This window comes from Hevea brasiliensis, chromosome 10 (assembly GCF_030052815.1).
Source record: "Hevea brasiliensis isolate MT/VB/25A 57/8 chromosome 10, ASM3005281v1, whole genome shotgun sequence".
Taxonomy (NCBI): domain Eukaryota; kingdom Viridiplantae; phylum Streptophyta; class Magnoliopsida; order Malpighiales; family Euphorbiaceae; genus Hevea; species Hevea brasiliensis.
In genome coordinates this window covers 34,006,532-34,033,926 of record NC_079502.1, presented here as the reverse complement: position 1 = coordinate 34,033,926, position 27,395 = coordinate 34,006,532, and the positions used below count along the sequence as shown (strand labels likewise).

Below are 27,395 nucleotides of genomic sequence, written 5' to 3'. Positions count from 1 at the left end.
ATGTCGGGACGAGTGTGATGAAGGTAGTTCAATTTTCCTACCAATCTCTGTATCTCTCTGGATCTTCAAACAACTCACTATCCTCCTACTTGATTGTAAATTTGGAGTCATTGGTGCACTACAAGGCTTAGCACCTAATTTTCTGTCTCTGTCAATAGATCGAGGACATATTTTCTTTGAGACAAGAAAATACCCTTCTTACTTCTCATAACTTCAATACCCAAAAATACTTTAATAATCCCAAGTCTTTGGTGCAGCTGGGTTTGGAGGAAGGTTTTAAGAGATGAAATACTGCAGAGTCACTCCCGGTGATGATAATGTCATCCACATAGACTACCGGGAGAATTAGACCGACCTCAGTTGCTTATAAAATCTTGAGTGATCACACTTACTCTTTTGCATACCAAATTCTGTCTTGCTTCTTGAATCTCCCAAACCAGGCCCTAGGACTTTGTTTCAAGCCATAAAGAGACTTCCGAAGTCTACAAACTTTACCCAACTCCCCCTAAGCAACAAACCCAGGTGGTTGCTCCATATACACCTCCTCCTGAAGATCACCATGAAGGAAAGCATTCTTGATATCCAATTGGTACAGGGGCCAATCATATGTAGCTGCTAAAGAGATAAACAAGCGAACAGAAGTAAGTTTAGCTACAGGAGAAAAAGTGTCAGAGTAATCAACCCCATATGTCTGAGCATATCCTTTTGCTACAAGGCGTGCTTTTAACCTAGCCACAGAACCATCAGGATTTACCTTTACTGTAAATACCCATTTGCAACCAATAGCTTTCTTACCAGTGGGCAAAGGCAACAGTTCCCATGTACAATTAGCATCTAAAGCCACCATTTCCTCTTTCATAGCAGCACACCAGCCAAGATGAGACAGTGCCTCACCAACAGTATTAGGGATAGGAACAGAGTCTAAAGAAGTAACAAAACACCAAGAACAAGAAGACAATTGATTATAAGAAACAAAAGAAGAGATAGGGTAAGTACATGAACGTTTACCTTTACGAAGAGCAATGGGTAAGTCTAGATCAGAATCATGATCAGTATGAGGTACAGGATCTCCCAACGAAGTAGCTGGTGGAGGATCTGAGTCAGTAATCTCCAATCTCCTGGAATAAACATGAACAACGGGAGGCCGAGTAGGTCTAGAGATAGAAGAAACAGGCTGTGAGAGAGGACTAGACATTGGTTGGATAGTATATATTAAGATATCATCCTCCTCCCCTTGACTCTCATACACAGATGATTGAGAAAAAAATGGAGTGGACTCAAAAAATATGACATCTGCAGAAACAAGATAACGATTAAGAGTAGGAGAGAAACAGCGGTACCCTTTTTGGATCCGGGAGTACCCAAGGAAGACACATTTGAGAGACTTTGGATCCAATTTAGTAACCTGCGGACGAACATCACGTACAAAACAAGTACAACAAAAAATACGGGGTTCAACAGGAAACAAAGATTTTGTAGGGAACAAAGTAGTATAAGGAATATCCCCATTAAGGACAGAAGACGGCATACGATTGATCAAAAACATCTCAGAAAGCGCATCAGCCCAAAAGTGTTTAGGAACTTTCATCTGAAAAAGAAGAGCACGAGTTACCTTAAGAAGATGTCGATTTTTTCTTTCGGCCACGCCATTTTGGGATGGGGTATCCACACAGGAAGACTGATGAAGAATGCCATTTTGTGTCATATAAGATTGAAATTGTGCTGAAAAATATTCTTTAGCATTGTCACTTCTTAATATGCGCACAGAAATATTAAATTGAGTTTTGATTTTATTACAAAAGGCACAAAAGATAGAAAACAACTCAGAACGATTCTTCATTAAATATAACCAGGTAACACGAGAGTAATCATCAACAAAAGTAACAAAATAACGAAATTCAGTTTTAGAAGTAACAGAACAAGGACCCCAAACATCAGAATGAACTAACTCAAAAGGGGATGAAGCCCGTTTATTGACTCTAGACACAGAAGGCAAACGATGATGTTTTGCAAACTGACACGACTCACATTCTAGTCTTGATAAAGATGGCGAGGACACAACTTCTTCATGGTAGACAATTATGGATTACCCAATCTACAATGAGGTTCAAGTGGTTTTACGGTACTGGTGCAAAAAAGCGACCGCGGTAAATGATTTTCCAGAATGTAGAGACCACCTGACTCACGTCCTCTACCAATAATGCCCGTCGTAATATCACGAAACAAACACCGATCGGAAAAAGGAAATAGAACAATTTAAGATGCGAGTAAGTTTACTAACGTAAAGTAGATTAAAGAGAAATTTGGTAGACACAAAGCAGATGACAAAGAAATTGACGAAGTCGGATTCGCGATTCAGAACCCATGACACAAGAAGTAGAACCATCGGCTAAAATAACGATGAGGAAGTGGGATTAGGTGAAAGCAGATAGTAGACTAGAATTAACTGTCATGTGATCTGTTTCTCAAGAATCAATAACCCATTTGGATGAGGAAGACACAAGTCATGTAGTGGATTTACCTGACTCAGCGATCGCAGTGATAGGGGAACTGGTAGGCTTTAGAGATGCCTGATACTGGGAAAACTATGCAAAATCCTCTGCAGATACCAAAACAGTTTTCTCAGAGGAAGATACTGTAGAATCCTCTGCTGCCATATTTGCCATCTGTGATCGCTGATTTTTCCTCTGAAGTTGCGGACAATTATATTTTGTATGGCGGGCTCATGACAATAATAACAAATGACTCCTCTTGAGTCTGATTAGAACTAGCCTCTCCATTACGCTGATTACTTACATTTGCTGTAATTCCTCCTCTACTTCCTCTTCCATTACCTGTTGTCCATTTGGATTACGGCTAATAAGAGCACTCTTGGCATCTTTGTGAAGATTGGGTACTCTGCACGAAGGACCCGTGTGAATGTTTCATGCAAGAGGAAATCTCGGAATCTGGAAAGAATCGAGATTTAGCGATCTCATACTCAAGGAAGGCACAAGAAAACTCATATGACGATTGCTCCCATTGGGCCTTCTGAACTTTCACATTATAACTAAAAGGCAACAATACATTTAGTCCCTCATATACCCGTTTAAAATCTATAAAATAAGCCGTGAGAGACTTATTCTCTTTCTCGACCGGTAGAATGCCTTACAAACATCATAAATCGGAGATATTCCTTTACGAATCTGAGAAAATCTAAGTAATCCATCAATTCCTTAACAAATTCACGGTGATTAATTAAACTAATTACCTCACTTTGTGAATCGAGTTCAGCTGCAAAAACAACCGAGCATCCTCCCTTAGCCAAGTTTGTTGTGTATCATCGGTAGGTGGATCTTTAGTAAGGTGATCATCCTTATCAATGCTACGCAAATAGACCCTATGATCTTACTCCACTCTGAGTAATTCGAACCATTAAGTTTGTGTTCCGTGATCTTAGTCATCATCGGAATCACATCGAAATAACATTCTTATTGTCCGCCATTTGTTGAGACAAAGAAAACTAACCAAACGCTAATCCAAAGTCTTGTGACAACAAAATAATCCAAAATCACAAATCAAGCAAATACCGAAATAGGATCTGAGAGCCAAACCTCAGAAGTCCTTTAATGGTGTACTGGATCAGACAACAGCACACAGTGGTGGAATGAGGGGATTGAGGCGACGTTGGAAATGTTGATCGGAGTCGAAACGGCCGGTCGGCGGCCAAGGTCTCTCCTGAGCTGGGTGGTGAGAACAAATAGTCACCCTAGATGACTTGCTCTGATACCATGTAGAAAGAGATGATTCTCATTTATTTCAATTAATCTGTACATGGGTATTTATATACAATTGATTCCTATAATTGTGTTATACTAATTAGGAAGAAATCCTAAATAAGAAATCATAAATAGGAATACAGAATACAGAATATACACAGAAATAATATAATGATTGACTTTCCATAACAATTCATAAGTCACATGTTAGGAAATTAGAACCTAGGGCACTGAAGTGTGTATTTGTGGGATATTTTGAAACTCAAAAGGGGTATGTATTATCATCTTCTTCCAAGGAAATATTTTGTAAGCACAAATGTCACCTTTAGGAAATTTGAACCCCATTTCTAGTCACCACTTTAGGGGGGGGAGAATAAGATGGAAGAGCTTACCTTCCCTACACCTTTTCAGGAGGGGATACTTAGACTTGAACCCAATTTGAGTAGTGCGGATAAGGTCCAACCAATTGCTCCTCAACCCATAGAGAAACTGAATAGGGTGGATTTAAGAACTAACACTTGTCGTGAAAAGACATAAAATCATTGAGCATGATACACCTGATCAATCAGAATCCCTTGGATTTGGCTCTTGAACATCCTAACCCCAAAGAGGTATGTGACGAGTCTCCTTCTAATGCTCAGTCTAATTCTGATTCTTCTGTTAATAATCTTGATCTTTCTATTGTTCTTAGAAAAGGAGTCAAGACTTGTACCAAACAGCCTATATCTCATTTTGTTTCCTAAGACTAGAAAGCCTTTATGTTGTTCATTTCTATCACATAGGATTGGAAGAAAGCATATTTTGATCCAAAATGAAGAGCAGTTATGGTAGAGGAAATGAAGGCTTTGGCTAAAAAAAATAATGAAACATGGGATCTTGTTACTCCTTCAGTTGGGAAGAAACCAGTTATGCAAGTGGGTATTCACTGTAAAGCATAAAGCAGATAGTTCCATTGAAAGATACAAGGTCAAATTAGTAGCAAAAGGCTTTACTTAGACATATAGGGTGAACTATCAGGAGACTTTTGCTCCTATTGCAAAAATGAATATTACCAAATTATTGTCGTCATTTGCAACAAATCTTGAATAGAACCTACAGCAGTTTGATGTCAAAAATATTTTTTTGCATGGAGATTTAGAAGTATACATGGAAAATCCTCTAAGATTAAGAATAAAAAGACCAAAGGAAAAGACTACAGATTGAAGAAAGCATTATATGGTCTGAAGCATTCACCAAGAGCATGGTTTGACAGATTTAATAAGGTCATGATTTCCTTTGGGTTCTATCAAAGCAATACTAATCATACCCTATTTATGAAACATCATAGAGGTAATATCATACTGCTTATTGCCAATATTGATGATATAGTTGTCACAAGAGATCATAAGGAAGAAATTGCTCATCTAAAGGAACGCTAGGCCCAAGAATTTGATATCAAAGACTTAGGTAAATAAAGATACTTCCTCGGGATAGAAGTTGCTAGATCAGACACAAGAATTTTCATTTCTTAAAGAAAATACATATTAGATCTCTTAGATAAGACAGGCATGTTGGGCTGTAAACTAGCAGATTTCCTATTGAAGCCAATCACAAACTACAGGCAAGAGTTAGGGAGTCGGTTGACATAGGAAGATATCAGAGGTTAGTTGAGAGATTGATTTTTCTCTCTCATACTAGACCAGACATAACTTATGTTGTAAGCTTGGTGAGCCAGTATATGCATGATTCTCAAGAACCTCACTTAGAAGCTGTATTCCGTATCTTGAGGTATTTAAAATCTACACTTAGAAAATGACTTCTTTTTTTTAGAGCATGGTCATCTCCAGACAAAAGCCTTTACAGATGCAGATTGGGGTGGATCTCTTGATATTAGGAGATCAACATCAAGTTATTATACCGTTGTTGGTGGCAATTTAGTCACTTGGAGAAGTAAGAAGCAGAATGTAATAGCAAGATCCAATGCAGAGGCAGAATACAGAGCTATAGTACAGGGTATTTATGAGTTATTGTGGTTACGAAAATTGATGGACAATGTATATGACTTAGAAATGAACAGTTTGTCCTTGTTTTGTAACAACAAAGTTGCTATTAGTATAGTTTATAATCCAGTTCAACATGATCGGACCAAACATATAGAGATTGATCAACACTTTATAAAGGAAAAAAATCGTGGATGGGACTTTAAGTGTCACTCATGTGACTTCAAAGGAACAAGTGGCCGACGTGTTTACTAAAAGTTTTAAGTAGCAAGGTGTTCCATACCCTAGTTTGCTAGTTGGGCATGTGTAATATACATAAGCCAACTTGAGGAGGAGTGTTAGAATCCCGCCTATTATATGAAATCCCTGTATTATAGGATTTATTTATTCCCTTCCTTCTTGTATTTATTTTCTTCTCTACTAGTTTCCTAGTATTTCTAGGACTCCTTTTTGTATTTAGATCTCTTGTATATAAATAGGAGGAGTGTACAAAGATTAATTTACTAAAATATAGAGAATTTTCTCTCCCAAATACCTATTTCAATAGTGCCTTTGGTACTAAAATCAAAACTCGGTTCAATGTCTCCATACCTACATTGCAAAGTGATGATGCCAAATAGTATATTTGAAAGAGTTTTCATTATTATATGACAAAAGGTATCCTTTATCAGTCCTCATGTGTTGATGCACTATCTTAAAATGGTGTTGCTAAAAGAAAAGAAAAAAACAAAAAGAAAAAAAACATCTTATTGAAGTTGCTCGGGCACTTCTTTTTCAATGAAGGTAGCCAAAGAGTTTTGGGCCGATGTAATCTCTACGACCTGTTTTTTAATTAATTGCATGTCTTCTTCTATTCTTCATGATGATACTCTTTATACTATTTTGTTTCCATATAAATCCTTGTCCCCTGTTGAAACACATATTTGGTAGTACTTGTTTTACACGAGATGTCCGTTTGAGAGCCAAGAGAAGAAAGATGATCTCTTAGTCTATGTGGATGATATTGTTATTTCTAGAAGCAATTATAATGGTATTTCATCCATTTTCTCCAAACCTAATTGCAGACAAAGACTTTGGCTTGTTAAAGGTTCTACAAACCTTTTTTTAAAATAGAGAGAGAGAAAGAGAGAACTCATGTCAGACTCATCTTGTCTGAAAACTCCCATAATGCACTAATGAATTTTTGATAAACATGTATCCACATACCCAACATACACATTTGTACACAATCAAGTTAGATGACTTGGTTTACCTTATCCTTGTGCACAATAGTTGCTAGCGGTTCAACTGGATCACCATTTATTTGAATGTCAAGTTTTATTAAATCACTTTCCTTGTACCTGCCAGTCAACATGGAAATATATCTTTACTATGGTACTTTTTTATGTGGCGGAAACACGATACAAAGATTAAATTGTTTCTTCATGTAAAAAATAAATAAAACTCGAATATTCAAGAATGTTTAAGCTATGAAATTCATTTGTTGCACAACCAACATTAACAATAGCCATGACCACAACAACAACAAAAACAGTAGCATAATTTCTCTTCCAATGTACCCAAAAAAAATAAAACCATTATTGTGATGGACTCAAACCTTGACTTGCAAACCATATCCCCTTCTCTTAAAAATGAGAAGAGTTTTAAAACTGGAGCTGCTGCCCATTGAATTTATTTTGTAAGCCTTGAGTGGACCACCTTAAAGCTATAAACATGGCCGTATTTATCAAATTAGTTATACGAACTATACTTATGTGTAGTAAAGGAGTTAAAAGACACCCTATTATTTGGAACTAATTAGTATGATTAGCAATACTTAAAAGAAGTTGTTGAGTTGTGACATGTTCAATCAAAGTCAATATACCTAAAAGTAGTATGATACATTTGTTAGAAATCAATATCTTTAGTTAAGCAATCTATTAGCAAGTCTATTATTTATTTAGAGAATATGACTACATTATGAAGATGTATGAGCTACATCGAGAAGATAGTGTGATTTCATTTACTAATTTCAGAAAATTCGATCAAACAAACTATGACTTCTCTTTTCTTACCTTTGTGAGAAAATAGAACAGAAAAAGAATATTAAGAATTATTGAAGAGCTTGATTATTCCCTCAAGCCAATGGTATCAATTTATAATCTGTACAGAACAACTAAATAGAAAATACAATCCTAATTAAATACGTAATTATAGCCACGATTCTAGCACCTAAATATATTCACACAATCACTATAGATACACATATCCTAGCTATTTATAGTACATATCTTAACACTCCCCCTCAAGCTGGAACATACAAATTATATGCTCCAAGCTTGTTACAAATATATTCAATGCGAGAGACTCTGAGAGATTTGGTCAGGATATCTGCTAGTTGGTCATTTGAGCTAGCAAAGCTAGTAGCAATACACCCAGATTCAATCTTTTGTTTGATGAAATGACAATTCACCTCTATATGTTTCGTTCTCTCATGAAACACTGGATTAGAGACAATGTGAAGTGCAATTTGATTGTCACAGATTAGCTGCATTTGTTTAAGTTCCCCATACTTCAACTTTTAGAGAAGTTGTTTCAACCATATAAGTTCACAAGTTAGCAAAGCCATAGCTCGATATTCTACTTCTGCACTTGTCCTAGCAACCACATCTTGCTTCTTACTTTTCCAAGAAATCAAATTACCTGTAATCATAATGCAATATCCAGAAGTAGACCGTCTGTCTGAAGGAGAACCTGCCCAATCTACATCTGAGTAACCAATAATCAGTAAATGACCCCTGTCTTCATATAATAGGCCTTGTCATGGAGCTCCTTTAATATATCTGAGTATCTGAATAACTGCATCCCAATGACTACTACATGGTACTTAAAGGAACTGACTAACCACGCTTATAACAAATGAGATGTCTGGGCGTGTGATTGTAAGATAAATGAGTTTTCCAACCAATCTCCGGTATCTACCAGGATCCTCCAATGGCTCCCCCTGTCCAGAAACAAGTTTGACATTTGGATCCATAGGAGTATCTACGTGTCTACAGTCTAACATGCCCTTCTCTGTCAGTATATCCAAAGCATACTTCCTTTGAGAAATGGCGATACCTGTTTTGGATTGTGCCACTTCAATCCCCACGAAATACTTTAACTTCCCAAGATCCCTAGTCTGAAAATGACTGGACAAGTGTTGTTTGAGTTTTGAGATCCCAACATGATCATTTCCTGTAATAACAATGTCATCAACATAAACAACGAGATAAATGCACTTATCATGGCCATTACGGTGGAAAAATACTGAATGGTCAACTTCACTCTGAGACATTCCAAATTGTTGGACTACAGTACTGAACCGTCCAAACCATGCTCTCGGAGATTGTTTCAAGCCATATAAAGAACGTTGTAGGCGACACACCAAACCAGACTCCCCCTGAGCAACAAACCTTGGTGGTTGCTCCATATAAACTTTCTCAGCTAGCTTGCCATGTAAAAAGGCATTTTTGATATCCAGTTGATGAAGTGGCCAGTAATGGATGACAGCTAAGGAAATAAGAAGGCAAACCGAGGCAATCTTAGCCACAGGAGAGAAGGTATCACTGTAATCGAGGCCAAAGATTTGAGTATAGCCCTTTGCAACAAGACGAGCTTTAAGTCTATCAATCTGGCCATCAGGCCCCACCAACCATCGACAGCCAAAAATAGATTTGCCCTTTGGTAGTGGCACCAAATCCCAAGTGCCATTGTTATGGAGAGCAGTCATCCCTTCAACCATTACATTACACCATCCTGGATATTCCAAAACTTCTCTAACAGTCTTAGGTACAGATAAATTAGACAAAGTGGTGACAAAAGCATAGTAGGAAGGAGACAAACGATGATAACTCACAAAATTATAAATAGAATGAAGATTTCGAAACGAACGAATACATTTTCGGATGGCAAAGGGAGGAGTAGCATCGTCTGTTGAAGGCGAGACCGAAAGAGGTGAACATGGAAGGAAGGCGAGAGTCACCAGGAGCTAGTGTTGTACCTGTATCAAGCAAAGGAGCATCAATGGTGTTAGTGGGAGGATGAGGACGACGTTAGTAGACGTGTAGAGGTGGTGGACTGATTGGTGGTGGAGGAATAGTAGGAACTAGTAAGGCGGTGGGAATAAAAACCTTGGATGCAGTGTTGGAGGAAAAATAGGAAGATGTTTCAAAGAAGGTTACATCAGCTGACACAAAGTATTTATTTGTAAGTGGATTGTAGCATTTGTTACCTTTTGAAGTCTAGAATATCTCAAGAAGACACACTTTATTGATTTAGGCTGAAATTTGTCTTTGCAGGAGTGTAATCATGAACAAAACAAATACAACCAAATACACGCAGGGACAACTGATGGGCATCTTGGTTGGGAAACAAAATGGAATGCGGACTCTGATTTTGCAAAAAAGAAGAAGGCATTCAATTTATTAAGTAACAAGCAGTAATAAGAGCATCTCCCAAAAAACAAAGAGGAACATTATGGTGAATAAGTAAAGTGTAGGCAGTCTCAACTAGATGACGATTCTTTCGTTCGGCAACTCCATTTTGTTGAGGGGTATAAGCATATGAAGTTTGGTGAGTACCACCCTGAGAAGATAAGAAATGAGTAAAGGGTGTAGACAAATATTCCTCTTGTGTTGATACTCCTCAAAATAGAGTTGTCGAAAGAAAGAATCGTCACCTTCTAGAGGTAGCTAGAGCACTTTTTTTTCCAAATGAAGGTACCTAAACATTTTTAGACTGATGCAGTCTCCACGGCTTGTTTTCTTATTAACACGGTGACATTCCTTATAATGTGTTGTTTCCCTCTAAGTCTCTGTTTTCCATTGAACCTTGTATCTTTGGGTGCACTTATTTTGTTCGTAATATTCGTCCGCATGTTACCAAATTGGATCTCAAGTCTCTCAAGTGTGTCTTTCTTGAGTACTCTCGTCTTTAAAAGGGGTATCAGTGTTTTTCTCCTACTCTCAATAAATATCTTGTATCTACTGATGTTACTTTTCTTAAGTTTACCCCATTTTTTCCTTAATCATCTGTGTATGACAGCCAGGGGGAGGAGGATGATCTCTTAATATATACCATGTCTAGTCCTCTCCCATCATCTGATCCTTCAGCCTCAGTACTAGTTCAGCCTAAACCACCAATTCATCATGTTCATTCCAGGACCTTTCCTAGGAGAATGGAAGAGATCCAAGACTCAGACTCAAACTCTCTATCGGCTGTTGGGAGATCCAATTCCTGCTTCTAGTCTTGATTCTGACCTTGATTTACCAATTACTCTTCGTAAAGGTAAACACACATGTACTTATCCTATTTTATCCTTTGTTTCTTATAATTAGTTGTCTTCTTGTTCTTGGTGTTTTGTTACTTCTTTAGACTCTATCCATATTCCTAAAACTGTTAGTGACGCATTATCCCACCCTGACTAGTGTGATGCTATGAGAGAGAAAATAGAGGTTCTAGAGACTAATGGCACATGGGACTCGGTATCTCTGCCCACTGGTAAGAAGGATGCAAGTTGTAAATGGGTGTTCACAATAAAAATGAATCCCGATGGATCTGTGGCTCAGTTAAAAGCTCATCTTATAGCAAAAGGATATGCTCAGACCTATAGAGTTGATTACTCTGATACTTTTTCACCTGTAGCTAAACTTGCTTCTACTCGCTTGTTCATTTCTTTAGCAGCTATATATGATTGGCTCTAGCACTAGTTGGATATCAAGAATGCTTTTCCTCATAGTAATCTTCAAGAAGAGGTATATATGGAGCAACCACCTGGGTTTGTTGCTCAGAGGGAGTCGGGCAAAGTTTGCAAGCTTCGCATATCTCTTTATGGTTTGAAACAAAGTCCCCGAGCTTAGTTTGAAAGATTTAGTGAGGTTGTACAGCAGTTTGGTATACAAAAGGGCAATTCTGATCATTTTGTATTTTTTAAGCGTTCTGAAAGTGGTCTAATCTTACTTGTGGTATATGTTAATGACATTGTCATTACTGGAAATGACTCTGCTGGCATTTCATCACTTAAGTCATTTCTTCAAACTCAATTTCAAACAAAAAACTTGGGTTTGTTAAGATATTTTTTGGGCATTGAAGTTTCAAGATGTAAGAAATGCATTTTCTTATCTCAAAGGAAGTATGTCATTGATTTATTGGCAGAGACTGGAAATTTAGGAGCTAAACCATGTGATGCACCAATGACTCCTAACGTTCATCTTAGTAACTTACAGCAGGAGATGGTGAGCTATTTGATGATCTTGAAAGGTATAGCAGATTGGTTGAAAAGCTGAATTATCTAACAGTGACTCGTCCAGATATTGCTTACTCTGCTCGTGTTGTGAGTCAGTTTATGTCTTCCCCTACTATTACTCATTGGGAAGCTTTGGAACAGATATTGTGCTATTTGAAAGGTGCTCCGGGTCTTGGTCTTTTGTATAGCACTAATGGGCATTTAAATGTTGAGTGCTTTTCAGATGCAGATTGGGAAGGATCAAAGATTGACAGGAGATCAACAACAGGGTATTGTGTTTTTGTTGAAGGAAACTTGGTGTCGTGGAGTAAGAAGTAGAGTGTAGTTTCTCGTTCAAGTGCAGAATCAGAATATCGGGCTATAGCACAATCAGTATGTGAAGTTATGTGGATGCTTCAGTTATTGGATGAGGTTGGTCTTAAGGTTCCATTACCTGCAAAATTATGGTGTGATAATCAAGCAGCTCTCCATATTGCTTCTAATCCTATGTATCATGAGCGAACTAAACATATCGAGATTGACTATCACTTTATTCAAGAGAAGATTCAACAGAAGGTCGTCTCAACATGGCATGTCAAAACAGGAGAGCAATTAGGAGATATTTTTACAAAAGCTCTAAATGGAGCTCAAGTTGATTACATTTGTAGCAAGTTGAGTATGATTAACATCTATTCTCCAACTTGAGGGGGAGTGTTATGGAATGTCAACTTTGTATTTTTATTTGTATCCCTAACTTATAGCATTGCAGATAAGTATTTTCTTAATTATAGGATTACTTTTCTTCTTAGTTAAGATCACAATTGTATAAATATGTTGTAATCCTTCTTTGAGAAATATGAGAAAATATTTTCACAATAAGTCCTATGCTTTATCTGCGATAACTATAATTGCCAAAACAAGAAAAGAATTCCAATGAAGCAAAAGATTAGATCATGTATAATTTCTTTAGCAATCATATGTGTACGTACCCAACAAAAGTGTACTCCATGCTAGCATATCCTTTACTCCTGGACTTCAACTGGTCAAAGAAATCACCCACCATCTGAGAAATCAATAAGAAGAAAACCAAGTGAAAAGAAAAAATTGTAAAGAGGTGCTAAAAGAAAGCTAAAAGAAAGCCGAATCTAGTGACAGGCATTTTTGTTGGAATATTGAGAGTTTGCTTTGGAAAAGGTAAGACTTATAGTCTTAAAAATGACTTTGTTTTCTAAAACACACTATCCTAGAAGTATTGATTGTTTAAAAAATCAAAGAGCTTTCTTGTAATGTGTAAAATATTTGTGTTTAGCAACATTGTATCCAGATCTATCTTTTTTCCTGTATAAGGAGACCTATTTCATTGTAATTTGACAAGAGAAGAACTAGTGAAAAACAAAAGAAAAGTTTTCTTTAAAAACTTCATTTGTCGTGTCCCTTTTCAATTTTAGAGACTTCAATAGTAAGATTAGAGCCCAAATTCTGTTAACTCTCCAAAAATGCCAACAAAGGTACAAGAGCCATTACCAAACTTAGACAATTTTAAGGGGTTTGACAGAAAGTCAACTGCAGCAAGGCAAAGATTTACCTCAGCAAGGGGTAATTCATATGTGATCGATGCCCTATTCTCAGTTATAAATTTCATCTCTTTAAAATCGCCTCTTCTATCTTGAGCCAGCTCCATAAGTGGACCAATATAATCTTTTGGTGTAAGCATTTCAATCTGTTACCAGTACAAAATAAAAACAATGTGAATTTCACATTCTAGAGAAGGGATTCACATGCCAGAGAATATCTCATTCAGGTAAGATATTAAAACTACCTTCACAAACGGCTCCTCAATTGACAACCTTTTTCCAGGTTCAGGAAGTAAAGATGGATTTGAGCACTCAACCTTCAAGAAAATTCATGTTGCAAGCCAAAAATTAACATAAGAGATAACATGGATAACTGGGAGGCCAAAACAACAATATTTATATTTTATAGCAACCACTGAAAATTGCAGAAACAGGATCAAAGAATTAAAAGCAAAATAGTGCAGTATGGGAAGATAGAATTTAGGAGTTATGTTCATTGTAAAATTAGGAAATTAGAGTTTTTATTGTTTAAGAATGGAACAGCAGGCAACGCTGGACACGCCTCCACATGCGAGCGCATGGATCGGAGGCAAAAACTTAAAACAGGCACATGAGCCTCGCGCTGAAGCTCCAGTGACCGGCACATAGAGTAAGGCTGGCCGGCGACTCGGGAGCCTTTGGGATGGGCGGTGAGCATAGGAAGTCACCCCTAATAGTGACTTAAAGATGGCAGTAGTTTCCAGAAAACACACGAAAAAAAAAAAAAGAAACTGAAAAAGGAAGCCTGATTCACATGGAATGGGGAAAATTTTTCCAAAAATCTCAAAATTAGGCTCTGGTACTATGTTAAGATTTCAGAATAAGAAGAAAATGAAAGAAAGGGAGGAAAGGGAAGAGAAGGAAATAACTTAAAGGGCTACATCTTTTTCTCAGGTTATACACACACACACATCTCCTATAATTATTCTATTTAATTAGGAATATAAATCCCACATTAAATAGGAATATAAATCTTACATTAAATAGGAATATAAATCCTACACTAATTAGGAGTATATAAATCTACTAATTAGACGTAGATAAAATCTATAATGACCTTCCATGATAGAAACCACATCATGAATAGACATATTGAATATTTCACAGAATGCTGTTGACAGAATATATTTTCAGCTAATTACAGAAGAGGATAGTCCTGATGTCAAATTACTGACCAATACACGGGTTTAAAAAAACTTTTATCTATACATATATATAATTAAATATATTGACTCACTAATATGTACAGACTGTTTTGTTAACTTGCTAAAAAAATAAAAAATAAAAAAAGTCGAAGATCAAGGTAAAGCTAATCAATCAGAATCGTAGACCCAAGTGATTAATGGAGCCTTTTATTAAACAAGTTACCAAAAAAGGATAGAATCTATGTCCTTACATGCAGACAGTCAAACAATTCAGCATATCTTCTGACAAGTACCTCTTAGTCACAACCACAAGCTTGTAACTAATTTATAAAGGAATGCCAAAAACTTGTGCTGTTTACTTTTGATGCTTAAGGAAACAGCGTCAGTCAGATTGACCAATAAAAAGAATAAAGCAAATTAAAAAATTTCACAGATTGCCTTCCTTAGTGGCAGACAAGCACAAAATTAGATTGGAAGGCAGAAATAACTCTAATGGGCCATAACAAAAATACTAATAATTATGACCATGAGAAATCATAATCAAGAACAATGAGAATGCAGCAGTAAAATAACAATTTATTACTAGTACTATCACTACAATTATTATTGCCATCATTATAATCGTTACCATTACTTGTAATATAAAAATGACAGCACATTTTACTGTTATAAGTGTTATTTGCCATTCATACTGATGCTGCATAAACTCAATTAGAAATGAAAATATGAGAAAGAATGGAGAAGATTTTTTTCTTTATCAGTATATGTTTACACCATGTATAGACACCAAAGAATCAAGTATTGAGCAGCAAATCCATAATTTATTCTTGAAACAATCAAGTAATGCATAGAGTCAAGGATAAAAAGGAAATTACAGTATCGCCATTTACACAGTTCACTCTGTACACAACACTTGGAGCAGTCGTTATTAAGCTCAGATTGTATTCTCTCTCAAGCCTTTCCTGCAAGAGTAAAAATCTTTCAGGGCCAATTTTAGTTTTCCATAAATTCACCAGATGCCAAGAAATCAGAAATAAAAGAAACCTGAACAATTTCCATGTGAAGTAGACCAAGGAAACCGCATCTAAATCCAAAACCCATGGCACTTGAAGTTTCAGGCTCAAACTGCAAAGTTGACACATAAAAAAACACAAGCAATTCCTCTATTCAGTAATTTACCAAAATCAACTACACTTATTTTATCTTTTGATTAACTAATAATTATTTTGTTCATAAAAAATCCAAAAATGTTGGTATGACTCTAATGAGTGGAAGCAAACAAGAGATCAGTAATGAATGGGAAAAGGATAAGAAGGAAAAAAAAAAAAATCCTCTTAGGCATCCTTCAATCAAACTTAATTCTCAAATAGTGATTGGTGGTTCCATTACATGGATCCTTTCCTTCCACAATGTTATGCTTAGAGCCAAACTTGAAAGAATATATAACAATAAGCTACTTCAAACCCATGTTGACCTCTCAAGGTTCTCTCCTTCATAAGTTGTAAATTCCTCTCACCTCATTTAATCCAAATCATGCATGGAGGCTGATAGAAATACAAAAATTATTCTTGGACCTTTAGCTATAAGCTAGAACTTTTAAATCGAGTGATTCTTTGATACGATAACAAAGACCCTTCAACAAATTGTCCAAAGCTTCAATCATGAGCACCCCATATTATCAACTAAAGTTCGATGAAAGGTAGAATTAGGCCTATTTTTGTCCACATTCAAGGCTAGTGGACTTTTGCATGAGGGAGAAAGCTAATGACACAAAACCTATTCATGAACTCTCACCTACAAACTGGAGATCATTTGCTAGTGGCAATATCCTCCATGCAAAAAAAGTGCACTACTTTCCATGAATGCTTTTTGAAACAGAAGCAAATCAAATACTGTCTTAGACATAACCAAATAAATACCAAGTTGCAAAACCAACACGTCCCAGCTCACATTATTAAATGACAAAAGAAGATAATCCAATTTGACACAAATTCCACCTCCTTCCCAAAGCCTTAGAAGTGATTTCAAATTTGACCTAACTAGTATTTGAAAAGATCAGTAGCGAAAATCACATCATCAAATCATGCCTCTTAGAACCATTTGATTGATTTTGAAGAGAAAGGTGTTTTTCTCATTGATTTCAATTAAGAGTACATAGGTATTTATATACAGGAGTATACTTCACTAGGAAACCTATACTAATTAGGAATCCTCATAGAACTAGGAAAACTGTTCTATACAGTATACTCCCTTGCAAGGTCGACTCCTATAACAGTGTTGTCAAAAGCGCTAGACGCCTTTAAGGCAAAAAGGTCCTCCATCGCTCCAGGCACTAGGCACTTGCCCAAGTGAAGTGAGGCACTAATTCATTCTAAAATAATAAATAATTAAATATACACTGTAAAAAACTCTAATATATTACACAATCAATAAATTGCCAAATTTCATATTCATATTTCATAATATGTTATATGTTTTAAGATTCAAGATCAAAAGCATTCATCTATGTTGTCATGCTGGATCCTTTTTATTGTTTGTGTGTGATGATGCTATAGATTTTTTAGCCATTTGTTCTTATCCTAACCAAATAAAAAAAATAAAAAATAAAAAATAAATTCCATCATAAGAATTAAGAACACTAAAATAGATTAAAATGGTAACTTGTAAATACTAGCATAGACTAGATTATTGTAATAGAGTACTCAAAACAGATTGTAACGTGTAATGTAACAGAATTTTAAAAAAATAATATTCATTGAATGTATTGAATGTTTCCTTAAAAAATAATATTCAAGACGGGTAAAAAAATTTGGGATTGGCAGTGTATTTGATGGAGTTAGGAATTTAAATTATAGATCAATGAAGGAGAAGAATGAAAAGATTCTTTTATTTCCACTGACTGAGTATAAGAACAATAAAATCCAAAGAACTCCACGATACTTCCAATAAGGAGTAATAAAAATAAGAAAAGAAACAATAAACATACTTGGATGGAATAACAAAAACGTAATAGAATTTTTGACAAAAAAAAAATATAAAATACATGCAGAATTTCAAATAATAAACTAGTTTAAGAAAAAGACAGCAAAAAGAGAATTTCAGAATTTGAGGGATAGAAGAGAAGAATGAAGAATAATAATGGAAATGTTTAACAAAAAAAAAAAGAAAGAGGAGAAGGTGGCCATGTTCTCTCTCAACTTTTCTTTTTTTAAATTTATCGCCTTTTCTCGTCTTTCCTCACCTCGCCTAGGCCTTGCCTAGGCACCTAAGCAACGCCTAGTTGAAGTCGCCTTGCCTGGAGGCTTCCCAAGGGAGGTGCCTAGATTTCTCCTCGCCCGGGCACCTAGGCAAGTGCCCGAGCGCCTGGTGACAACACTGTCCTATAACAATTTTGATGGTTTTTAAACTTTCTCTTATGATAGACTTTGCTAAGGCTAGGATGTAATTTGCTAAATGTGGAGAAGCTGGATATATGGGAGAGAAATGTCTGAGAAAACATCAACCATCATATACATCAGTGATACGCTAGAAATTTCACCACCCCATTAGAAAGTCATCAAAACATCACCAAACCACCACCATAACTAGAGACCCACAACTAATCTTCACATCTCCATTAGCAGTTAGCCATGCAACTATGGTTTTAGATAATATAATCTCAAACAGTTTCAGCATCAGACTAGAACAGATTGAATAGGACAGAATCGATATCATGAATTGTTTTCCAAAATTAGCAAAATGACTTGCATCTTCATCAAATGAAAAATTAAACAAAAATATCATTATAATATTGCATATGGAATAATTTAAAGTAAAAAATGGTCATAGAAATAACTTAATACAAAAGTCAGTTTCCAAAATTTTTATATTTTTTATTATTATATTAAAGGGATATAATACTGAGTTCTTACATAAAAGCATTTAAGAATGTAACAGATGGTCCAAATGAAAAAGAAAATTAAAAAAAAAAAAGAAAAAATTTTGAATAGTTTAAAAATTATAACCTTTAAATACATAAGAGTATACGCAACTACTAGAAAACAAGTTAACAAAAATCCACAGCGCATTAGGCTCTGATAAAAATAAATAAATAAATAAATAACAAGTTTAGACATTAGGGCCCATTAAAGAAATTAAAATTAAAAAGAAAAGTAGAGAAAAAAAATATATTTTATATTCAGTAATTTTTTTTTTCCTTCTCTACTTCAGAAAGCTAGATAGCACCGAGTTATGACTAATGATGAGAACAAGGGGTTGTACAGAATGAGAGAGCAATTTAATAGATTCAAAATATTTTTCACAATGATTTTCTTCAATTACAATAGCTCTTATTTATACAGCTACCAACCCTTCCTATAACTGTTCTCCCCAAATACAACTTCCATAACAACTTTCTGATATTAGGTTAGGAACCCTAACTATTCAATTATCACAAGAAAAAAGAGAAGAAAGAACAAGGAAGAAGCCAAGGAAGTAGATAGAGAAGGACAAAGAATAGAGGAAGAAGAGATTTAGAGAAAGGAATAGATTTCTTATTGATAAAGTTCTAGAATGCCTATACAGAGAGCTCTTCAGCTCTTCATACCCTGTTTCCCACCAAAATCCCAGCTACACTTCTGATAACTGCCTCTAACAGATTCTTTTCTCTTCTCTCAATCTCTCTAATCTTTCTTTTTTCTCTCTTCTTTCCCAAGATATCTTCCCTCTACTTCTTCTTTTCGTCTCTGTATCAAAGCTCTGTTTTTTTTTTTTTTCTTCTTTAGGCAAAACCCTGTTCTTCTTATTCTTTCTTTCTTCTTGAAATTAAGATTTCTTTTTCTGCTCATCTTCCTATTCTTCTTCTTCTTCTCCTTCTCACTTTCTAGAAATTTTCTTTTCTTTTCTAGAAAGAAATTTTCTTTCTAGAAATTTTATTTCTTTTTCTGCCAGTTGTTAAGTAAGTTGTATTTGGTAGGAACAATTATAGGAAGGGCTAGTAGCTATATAAATAACAGCTATTATAATTGAAGAAGATTCTCTCATTCTCTCTATTCTCTCCTCCTTAAAACTCTATTTCTTTCTCCGCTTTATTTCTATTGTTTCTGTTAAATAAGACCCTGCTGTTAGGGATTCTACTACATAACACACTGCACTCCCCCCTATCCAATATTCTTGGCACACTCCCCATCCTCCTCTTTTGTACTTTGCCTTCCCCTCCTTTGAGGAATCAGCGCTGTTGGTGGGCCAAAATGAGAGAGATATAGGGCCTGCCTGCAAATTCTTCTTTTTGAAAGTGAAACATCCATTTCCAAATTATGGATAACAGCTGTTTCAACTATGTCATGCTGTTCCACTAATATTGTCCAATGGTTAAAACCCTGCATGTGCCTTGAATCTTGCCAGAAAGCTTTCATTTGCTGTTAGTACTTGGTAATACTCATAAGCTCAAAGTTTGAAATTCTTGAGCTTAATTTCTCAAATAAATTGGCATCTCAGAAGATATTTGTTGCCACTAAAAAACATGATATTTTTGGGAATAAAAAAAGAAAGGCCATAAAAAATAGGGAAGCAATAGATGCATGTTGTTATTGTTAGCATTAAGAGGAAAAAAGAAGGACTACACTAGTTTTGAATAGAATTGTTGGCAACTAGGTGAAGAACAATTTTTGAACATCAAGAAGAAGTTGTTAAATTATCTAACTGGCAAAAGAAAGTTGATCAATAGCTTGATAGTTTCGAAAACAGTTTCATTATGAAATTAGCAGTTTTAAGGAATCTTTAGAGTTAATATTACCTCAACTAGGGCTAGATAACTATTAATTTTGAACTAGAAATTCATAATTTTATTCATTCATACTACACACACATATAAATACAACTCAAATCCCTAAATAGGAAAAGAATAAAATTCCAAAAATTATGCTAACCAATATAGGAACTATGTAGCATGGAAACAGAAACGTAAACACAGGGAAACGGCATTTTCAAAAATATAGGAAACGAAAACGTGGGAAAACGCATAAATATAAAAAAATATAGGAGTATATTTATAAATATAAAATATATTTATATAAATATTATTTAATATTTAATAAAATAATACAATTTTACATAATTAAAAATATAATTAAAATTAATAATATTTATCTTTTAAAAAGCTCTCATCTTTCTATTAATAAATTAATTAAAAATATTTATTTATTTTTTAAAACATTTCATAGCCACATGTACCATTATAACAAAAGAAACAAAAAAAATTAATAAAAAAACATAACTTTACTGCCACCTAACCCCACTTAAATAAACTCAACTCAACTCAACTAAGCCTTTATCCCAATAATTTGAGGTCAGCTATATGAATTTTCTTTCTCCATTCTAAATGATTTTGGGTTAAATTCTCACAAATGAGTAATGTTTCTAGGTCATGTTATACTACTCTCCTCCAAATCAGTTTACGTCTACCACTTCTTTTCTTTCTATCCTCTAACCTAATGTGCTCTACTTGTCTAACTGGAGCCTCCGTATGTCTACGCTTCACATGACCAAACCACCTCAATCTCCCTTCTCTCAACTTATCATCAATTGGCACCACTACTACCTTTTCTCTAATACTTTCATTACGGATTTTATCTAGTCTAGTATGACCACTCATCCACCTTAACATTCTCATCTCCGCAACTCTTATCTTAGACACATACGACTCATTCACTGACCAACACTCACTACGATATAACATGGCCGATCATATGGCTGTACGGTAAAATTTTCATTTCAACTTATTGAGAATCTTGCGATCACATAAAACTCCCGTGGCACTTCTCCACTTCAACCATTCGGCTTTAATCTTATCACTAACATCCTTCTTACATCCCCCATCTACTTGAAGGATTGAGCCGAGATATTTAAAGTGATTACTTTGGGGTAATACCACTCCATCCAAACTAACTCTTTCCCTATCACCAGTTCGGCCTTCACTAAACTTGCAATGCATGTATTCTGTTTTCGTTTTACTTAACTTAAAACCCTTTGATTCTAGAGTACTTCTCCAAAGCTCTAGCTTTCTATTGACTCATTCTCGCGTCTCATCTATTAGAACTATATCATCTACAAACATCATGCACCAAGGGATACTCTCTTGTATATGCTTCGTCAATTCATCTAAAACTAATGTAAAAAGGTAAGGGCTTACAGTTGAACTTTGGTGTAATCCAATTGAGATAGGAAAATCTCTTGCGTCCTCTCCCGCTGTGCACACAATAGTAGTTGCTCCTTCATATATATCTTCTAACACTTGTATGTACCTAATCGATACCCTCTTTTGTTCTAACTCCAAATTGATAAAAACTATGTGTAGATCTTTCTTCACATCTCTATATTTCTCCATCAAGCTTCTAAAGAGAAAGATCGCTTTCATAGTTGAACGACCAGGCATAAAACCAAATTGATTGGGAGATATAAAAGTGTCATGACGTAGTCGATGCTCCACAACTCTCTCCCACAACTTCATAGTATGACTCATAAGTTTAATTCCTCTATAATTTGAGCAACTCTGTATGTCTCCCTTATTTTTAAAAATAGGTACTAAAATACTCCTCCATTCATCAGGCATTTTCTTCTAGTTTAGAATCTTATTAAACAATTTAGTTAACCATACCACTCCCATATCTCCCAAACACTTCCACACTTCAATTGGTATTCCATCGGGTCCACAGGCTTTACCCACTTTCATTCTCTTAAGTACTTCCTTTACTTCTAAAGATCTAATCCTTCTAGTATAATTCACATTTTTTTCTATTACTCTGTAGTTTATATTCACGCTATTACAACTTTAATTATTGTTAAAGAGATCATCAAAATAATTTCTCCATCTTTCTTTAATGTCCTCATCTTTCACCAATACTTTTCCTTCTTTATCCTTAATGCACCTAACTTAATTGAGATCTTAACATTTCTTTTCTCTCCTTCTTGCTAATCTATAAATAATTTTCTCCCCTTCTTTAGTTCCAAGTTTCTCATATAACTTTTCAAAGGTCTACGCTCTTGCTTGACTAACTGCATTTTTTGCCTCTTTCTTTGTTATCTTGTACCGTTCATATGCCTCATTATTATCATACTTAGGTAATTTCTTATACCATTCCCTCTTTCTCTTCACTGTCTTTTGTACATCCTCATTCCACCACCATCTCTCTTTTGAGTGTGATCCATGTCCTCTAAACTCTCCAAGTACTTTTCTAGATACTTCTCTAATCTTTGATGTCATCTGTATCCACTTCTCATTTGCCTCCACATCCAGCTTCTATGCTTCAAACTCGAGAAGCTCATTTTTAAACTTCACTTGCTTTACTCCTTTGAACTCCTACCACTTTGTTTGAGCTCCACTATTTCTTCTAATCTTACTTGGATTATTCCTAAACTTGACATCCAAGACCAATAACCAATATTGACTTATTAAAGTCTTTCCTGGAATGACCTTGCAATCCTTCCATAGAGCTCTATTTATCTTCCTCGTTAAAAGGAAGTCAATTTAGCTTCTATGTTGCCCACTTTTAAAAGTCACTAAATGTGACTCTCTTTTTACAAAGTATGTATTTGCTAACATTAAGTCGTATGCCATAGAAAATCCAGAATACTTTTTCCCTCTTCATTTCGACTGCCAAAACCAAAACCTCTATGAACATTCTCATAACCTTGCCTTTCACTTCCTACATGTCCATTCAAATCTCCACCGATGAAAATCATTCGGTATGCTTTGCATTAGGTCATCCATATCTTCCCAAAACCTTTGTTTACTCTCACTATCTAGTCCTATTTGTAGGGCATAAGCACTGACTATATTTATTGTTTCTCCTTTTAGTACTAGCTTTACTAGTATTATTTTATCTCCTACTCTTTTCACAGCTATTACAGCATCGTCTATGATTATGCCCACTCCGTTCTTGTTCCTCTCCTTCCTGATAAACCACAGTTTGTACCCTGAGTTACCTACTTCCTTACTTTTCTCTCCTACCCATTTAGTCTCCTAAATGCAGGCAAAATGCACTCTTCTCCTTTCCAAAGTATTCATAAGCTCCATTAATTTTCCTGTAAGTAATCCACATTTCCAAGTATCAACCCTAATTCTCCTCCTATCCTGTTCCTTCCTAATTGATCTCCTTCTATGATATCTTCTATTGTTCTCTATGTCTATCTTGTGTTCTGTTCCACTATCTATTCTATTATCTATCATATGGACTAACTTCTTTACCCACATCCGTCCATGATGTGGAAACCCTTGCTCATTTAACACCACACCCGAGCGCCGGCATGGCTCATTGCTTTCGGTGAACGCCATAAACCCTTGCATATTTCTCACTACACCCGGCCTCCGATGTAGCGCATCGTAAGTAGAGGATGCCTCAACATTTATATCATTTGAATCCATCTCATGAGGTGTGACGAAATTTTTACGCTGGTTATCACCTACCGCAACCCTCCTCTTTTATCCGGGCTTGAGACCGACTAAACACAAACTACTTAGGGGAAGTTCTAACCCCACTTAAATATAAAGAAGGAAAAAAAACCAGTCACAATTCCCCCAAAGCAATCATGACTTTACTACCACCTAACTCCACTTAAATATAAAGAAGAAAAAAAAAATCACAATTCCCTCAAAGCTTCACATATGCACCTCCTCCTCCTCCTCCATCTGCAACTTTGGTCCTGTGTTTTTTCTTTTTTCCAAGAAACATGTTTCATAAGAGGAAGCACATGTCCATCTTTCTCTATTTCCGAACAATGCCTCTTCTTGTCCTAAGTTTTTTTTTTTTTTTTCAAGAAACGTGTTTCATAAGAGAAAACGCGTGTCCATCTTTCTCTATTTCCGGAGGACATGGCCCCAACACGTGTCCCGCCGTATCCATGTCGAAAACGTCTCCAAAAAGGGCAAATTTCAGTCCACCCCGTTTCCATGCTTCATAGTATGAGAATATAAACACATATTTACTTCCTACTCTATAACACTTCCCCTTAAGTTCAATATTGAATTTCATCAATTCCAATATTCCTTAATGAGATTCTTATTGAAGCCGACATCTCTCTCATAACAACTCACAAATTGCACAAAAAGCAAAACCAGCAACTCACTAGGCAGATTTAGAAACACCTGCATAAAGGCACCAACACAAAACAACTCACAGGGTTGCACTTCCTCTCCAAAGGTGACGCCGGCAAGGAAACACCAACACAACGTAACTCATAAGGCTGCACTTCCCTCTTCAAAGGCGACACCGGTAAGTAAAAGATGAAACAATAGGTTAATCTTTTATCTAATAGCTCATAGGACCCAAATATAAAAACTTCAAGGAGTATTGAATGAGTCAAGTCCAAAAGTAGAAACCAAAAACAAATAGGCGAGGATCACATGGCCCTAACATAGAAGCATAATAACCTACGAAAATATACTTAACAAAACAATTACCAGAATAGCCATAGAATACCCTAATTTTAGTCTCAACAATCATAACAATAAACTTTCCAAATTCAGGTGATCTAAATGTAACACCCTCACTGTAGCAATTTCGTACATTATACTGTTCCGATGACCGGTGTCGGTCCGGACCGCTAGAATGTCCTTAAAAAAATATTTAGACTAGAGTGAGGAGTCATAAATAACTCAAATAATAATAAGAAAAATTTAGGAAAAATTTTAGAAATAAAATCCAACCAAGTTAAATGAGCCGGTGCCCCAGCGATAGGTAACCCAGTGGGAAGTTGCGGTCCTCGCAGCTAAAAGCCCTATACCCAATGAAATATTCATAAAATAATTTTGGGATTCCAGGAAAGAGTCATTAAGGTTTCGATGACATTAGAATGCCAAGAAAAGGCTTAGAAAAATTTTTCGATCGTTACAGACGATTTTGGCTCGATAAGCCAAACGGATGGCATTTTAGTCATTTCGCCTTCAGAGATGATTTTTGGCCGACTTGTCCAATTAATTAAATAATTATTATGACATAAAATATGAATAAATATTGCTAAAAATTGAATTGAAAATGAGTAGAAAAGAAAAGAAAAGAAAATGGATGAAAATTTGAATTTTTACATCACATGATGTCATTTACAATTTATCCACCAATCACCATTCAACAAATACACATAAAACAAATAAAAGGGGCTAAAACAAAAGAAGAATAAACCATCTTCTTCTCCAGCAAAAATCTACCGTCCTAACACCTCCTCTCCATTTCCTTTATTTTTCCTTCTTTTCACTATTAAAGCACCATCACCAAGCTTCCAAGCACCTATCTTCCTTTACCAAAATTGTTGGCAGCCTTGATAAACCTCCATAGCCAGCTATTAAACTCAAGGAAAGTGGGAAGAAAGTGAAGGAAAATTGAAGATTAACCAAGAGAAAATTCTGCTCACTCAAGGTTAGTGCTATCTCTCTCTCTCTTTTCTTGTTTTTATGTTAGGATACAAAAAAATTAACTACAAATTGTGAAAAAAGAAGAAAAATATGCATGATAGGACCCCTTCAAATTTTGGCAGCCAATAGAGTGTGAGGATTTTGATGATTTACTTACAATTAAATTTGTGTATTGACGTCAATTGATGTGTATATAAGAATTGGAGTTGGGGATTTTAGGAGTTGCATAAGACTGAGACTTTGATTAATTAGGGTTTGTGATGAATTGAGGGTTATTGTATTTTAATGTTAAGTGGAGTTTTAATGGTCAATTAGTGACCATTTGGCTAAATATAATGAGGAATTGAAGTGAATTGTAGCTTTGGATGTGAGGTTTGGTGTGCTGCCTTGAGTACCCTACAGGTCTGGATGTAAGTCCAGCATGTTTGGACAGGTATAACTTTGAGTTGTGTAAGTTCAATTGGTGCAAGGCCAATTGAACATGAAACTAGACACATAATGGCACAACTTTGATGAAAGAACCCTGTCCAGAAACCAAACATAGGATGCCATAAAAATTGACCAAATCCGAGTAAAACACATTCTGCCTGGGCAAAATGACCAAATGAACAGTGTTCATTCATTTGGTTATAACTCACTATAGAAATGTCTAATTAACCTGAAATTTATATCAATAGAAAGCTTAGACAATTTAGGACAACTTTCATGAAGGACACAACTCCAAATTTTAATTAGAACTTAATGAAATTGCCCACCAAACTCAGGATACCAAAATTGCCAGAATGGATTCTGCCCAAAAATTCTGGGTACTACCCTATCCGGCCAATTATGGTATTTAAGCCATAACTTGAGCTACAAAACTCCAATTGGAGTGATTCAAAAAGGAAATTAAAGAAGACACAATAAGGAACAACTTTGATAAAGAAAAGTTAGCCCCGTTTCCACTGTAGAATTGTCCAATGAAACAGTAAACTTAGGTAATCAAAACTGAAAATTTAGAAATGCATCTAGGGGACTTTAAATTGCAATTGAAAATTAATACTAACAAATGTAAAACTCAAAATGTGGGATCTTGGTGTAATTAGAATTAACATATCCATTACGCATGAAAAAGTCAACAATTTTGTTGACTAGTAAGGTGAATAATAATCAAAATGGTTAGCAAATTAAGATGAAGATCCAGAAACAATTCTAAGCTTAAATGTTTAGAATTGTATGACAAATGAGGACTATGCATCTTAGTTAAAATTGATAAAGGAAAATTAAGGCCATA

General features: G+C 35.5%; 1 protein-coding gene across 11 annotated transcripts in view; it reads right to left on the bottom strand.

The window, feature by feature from the left end:
- The window catches only part of LOC110657490 (translation factor GUF1 homolog, chloroplastic), a 60,765-nt gene that overhangs the window by 18,087 nt on the left and 15,283 nt on the right, over window positions 1–27,395 (bottom strand). For 9 of the 11 annotated variants that reach the window (XR_009140788.1, XM_058129254.1, XM_058129255.1 and 6 more), the window contains exons 13-18: window positions 15,784–15,864; window positions 15,615–15,701; window positions 13,801–13,872; window positions 13,567–13,701; window positions 12,971–13,044; window positions 6,990–7,077 (exon numbers count right to left, since the gene is read on the bottom strand). Coding sequence is in view for 8 of the 11 variants with exons in the window: in XM_058129254.1 (XP_057985237.1) it covers window positions 6,990–7,077; window positions 12,971–13,044; window positions 13,567–13,701; window positions 13,801–13,872; window positions 15,615–15,701; window positions 15,784–15,864 (537 nt within the window). In the remaining 3 variants the exon portion in view is untranslated. Of the gene's footprint in view, window positions 1–6,989; window positions 7,078–7,822; window positions 9,515–9,655; window positions 9,759–12,970; window positions 13,045–13,566; window positions 13,702–13,800; window positions 13,873–15,614; window positions 15,702–15,783; window positions 15,865–27,395 lie in introns of those variants that run through there. The other 2 variants (XR_009140790.1, XR_009140791.1) reach the window with 2 other exon arrangements.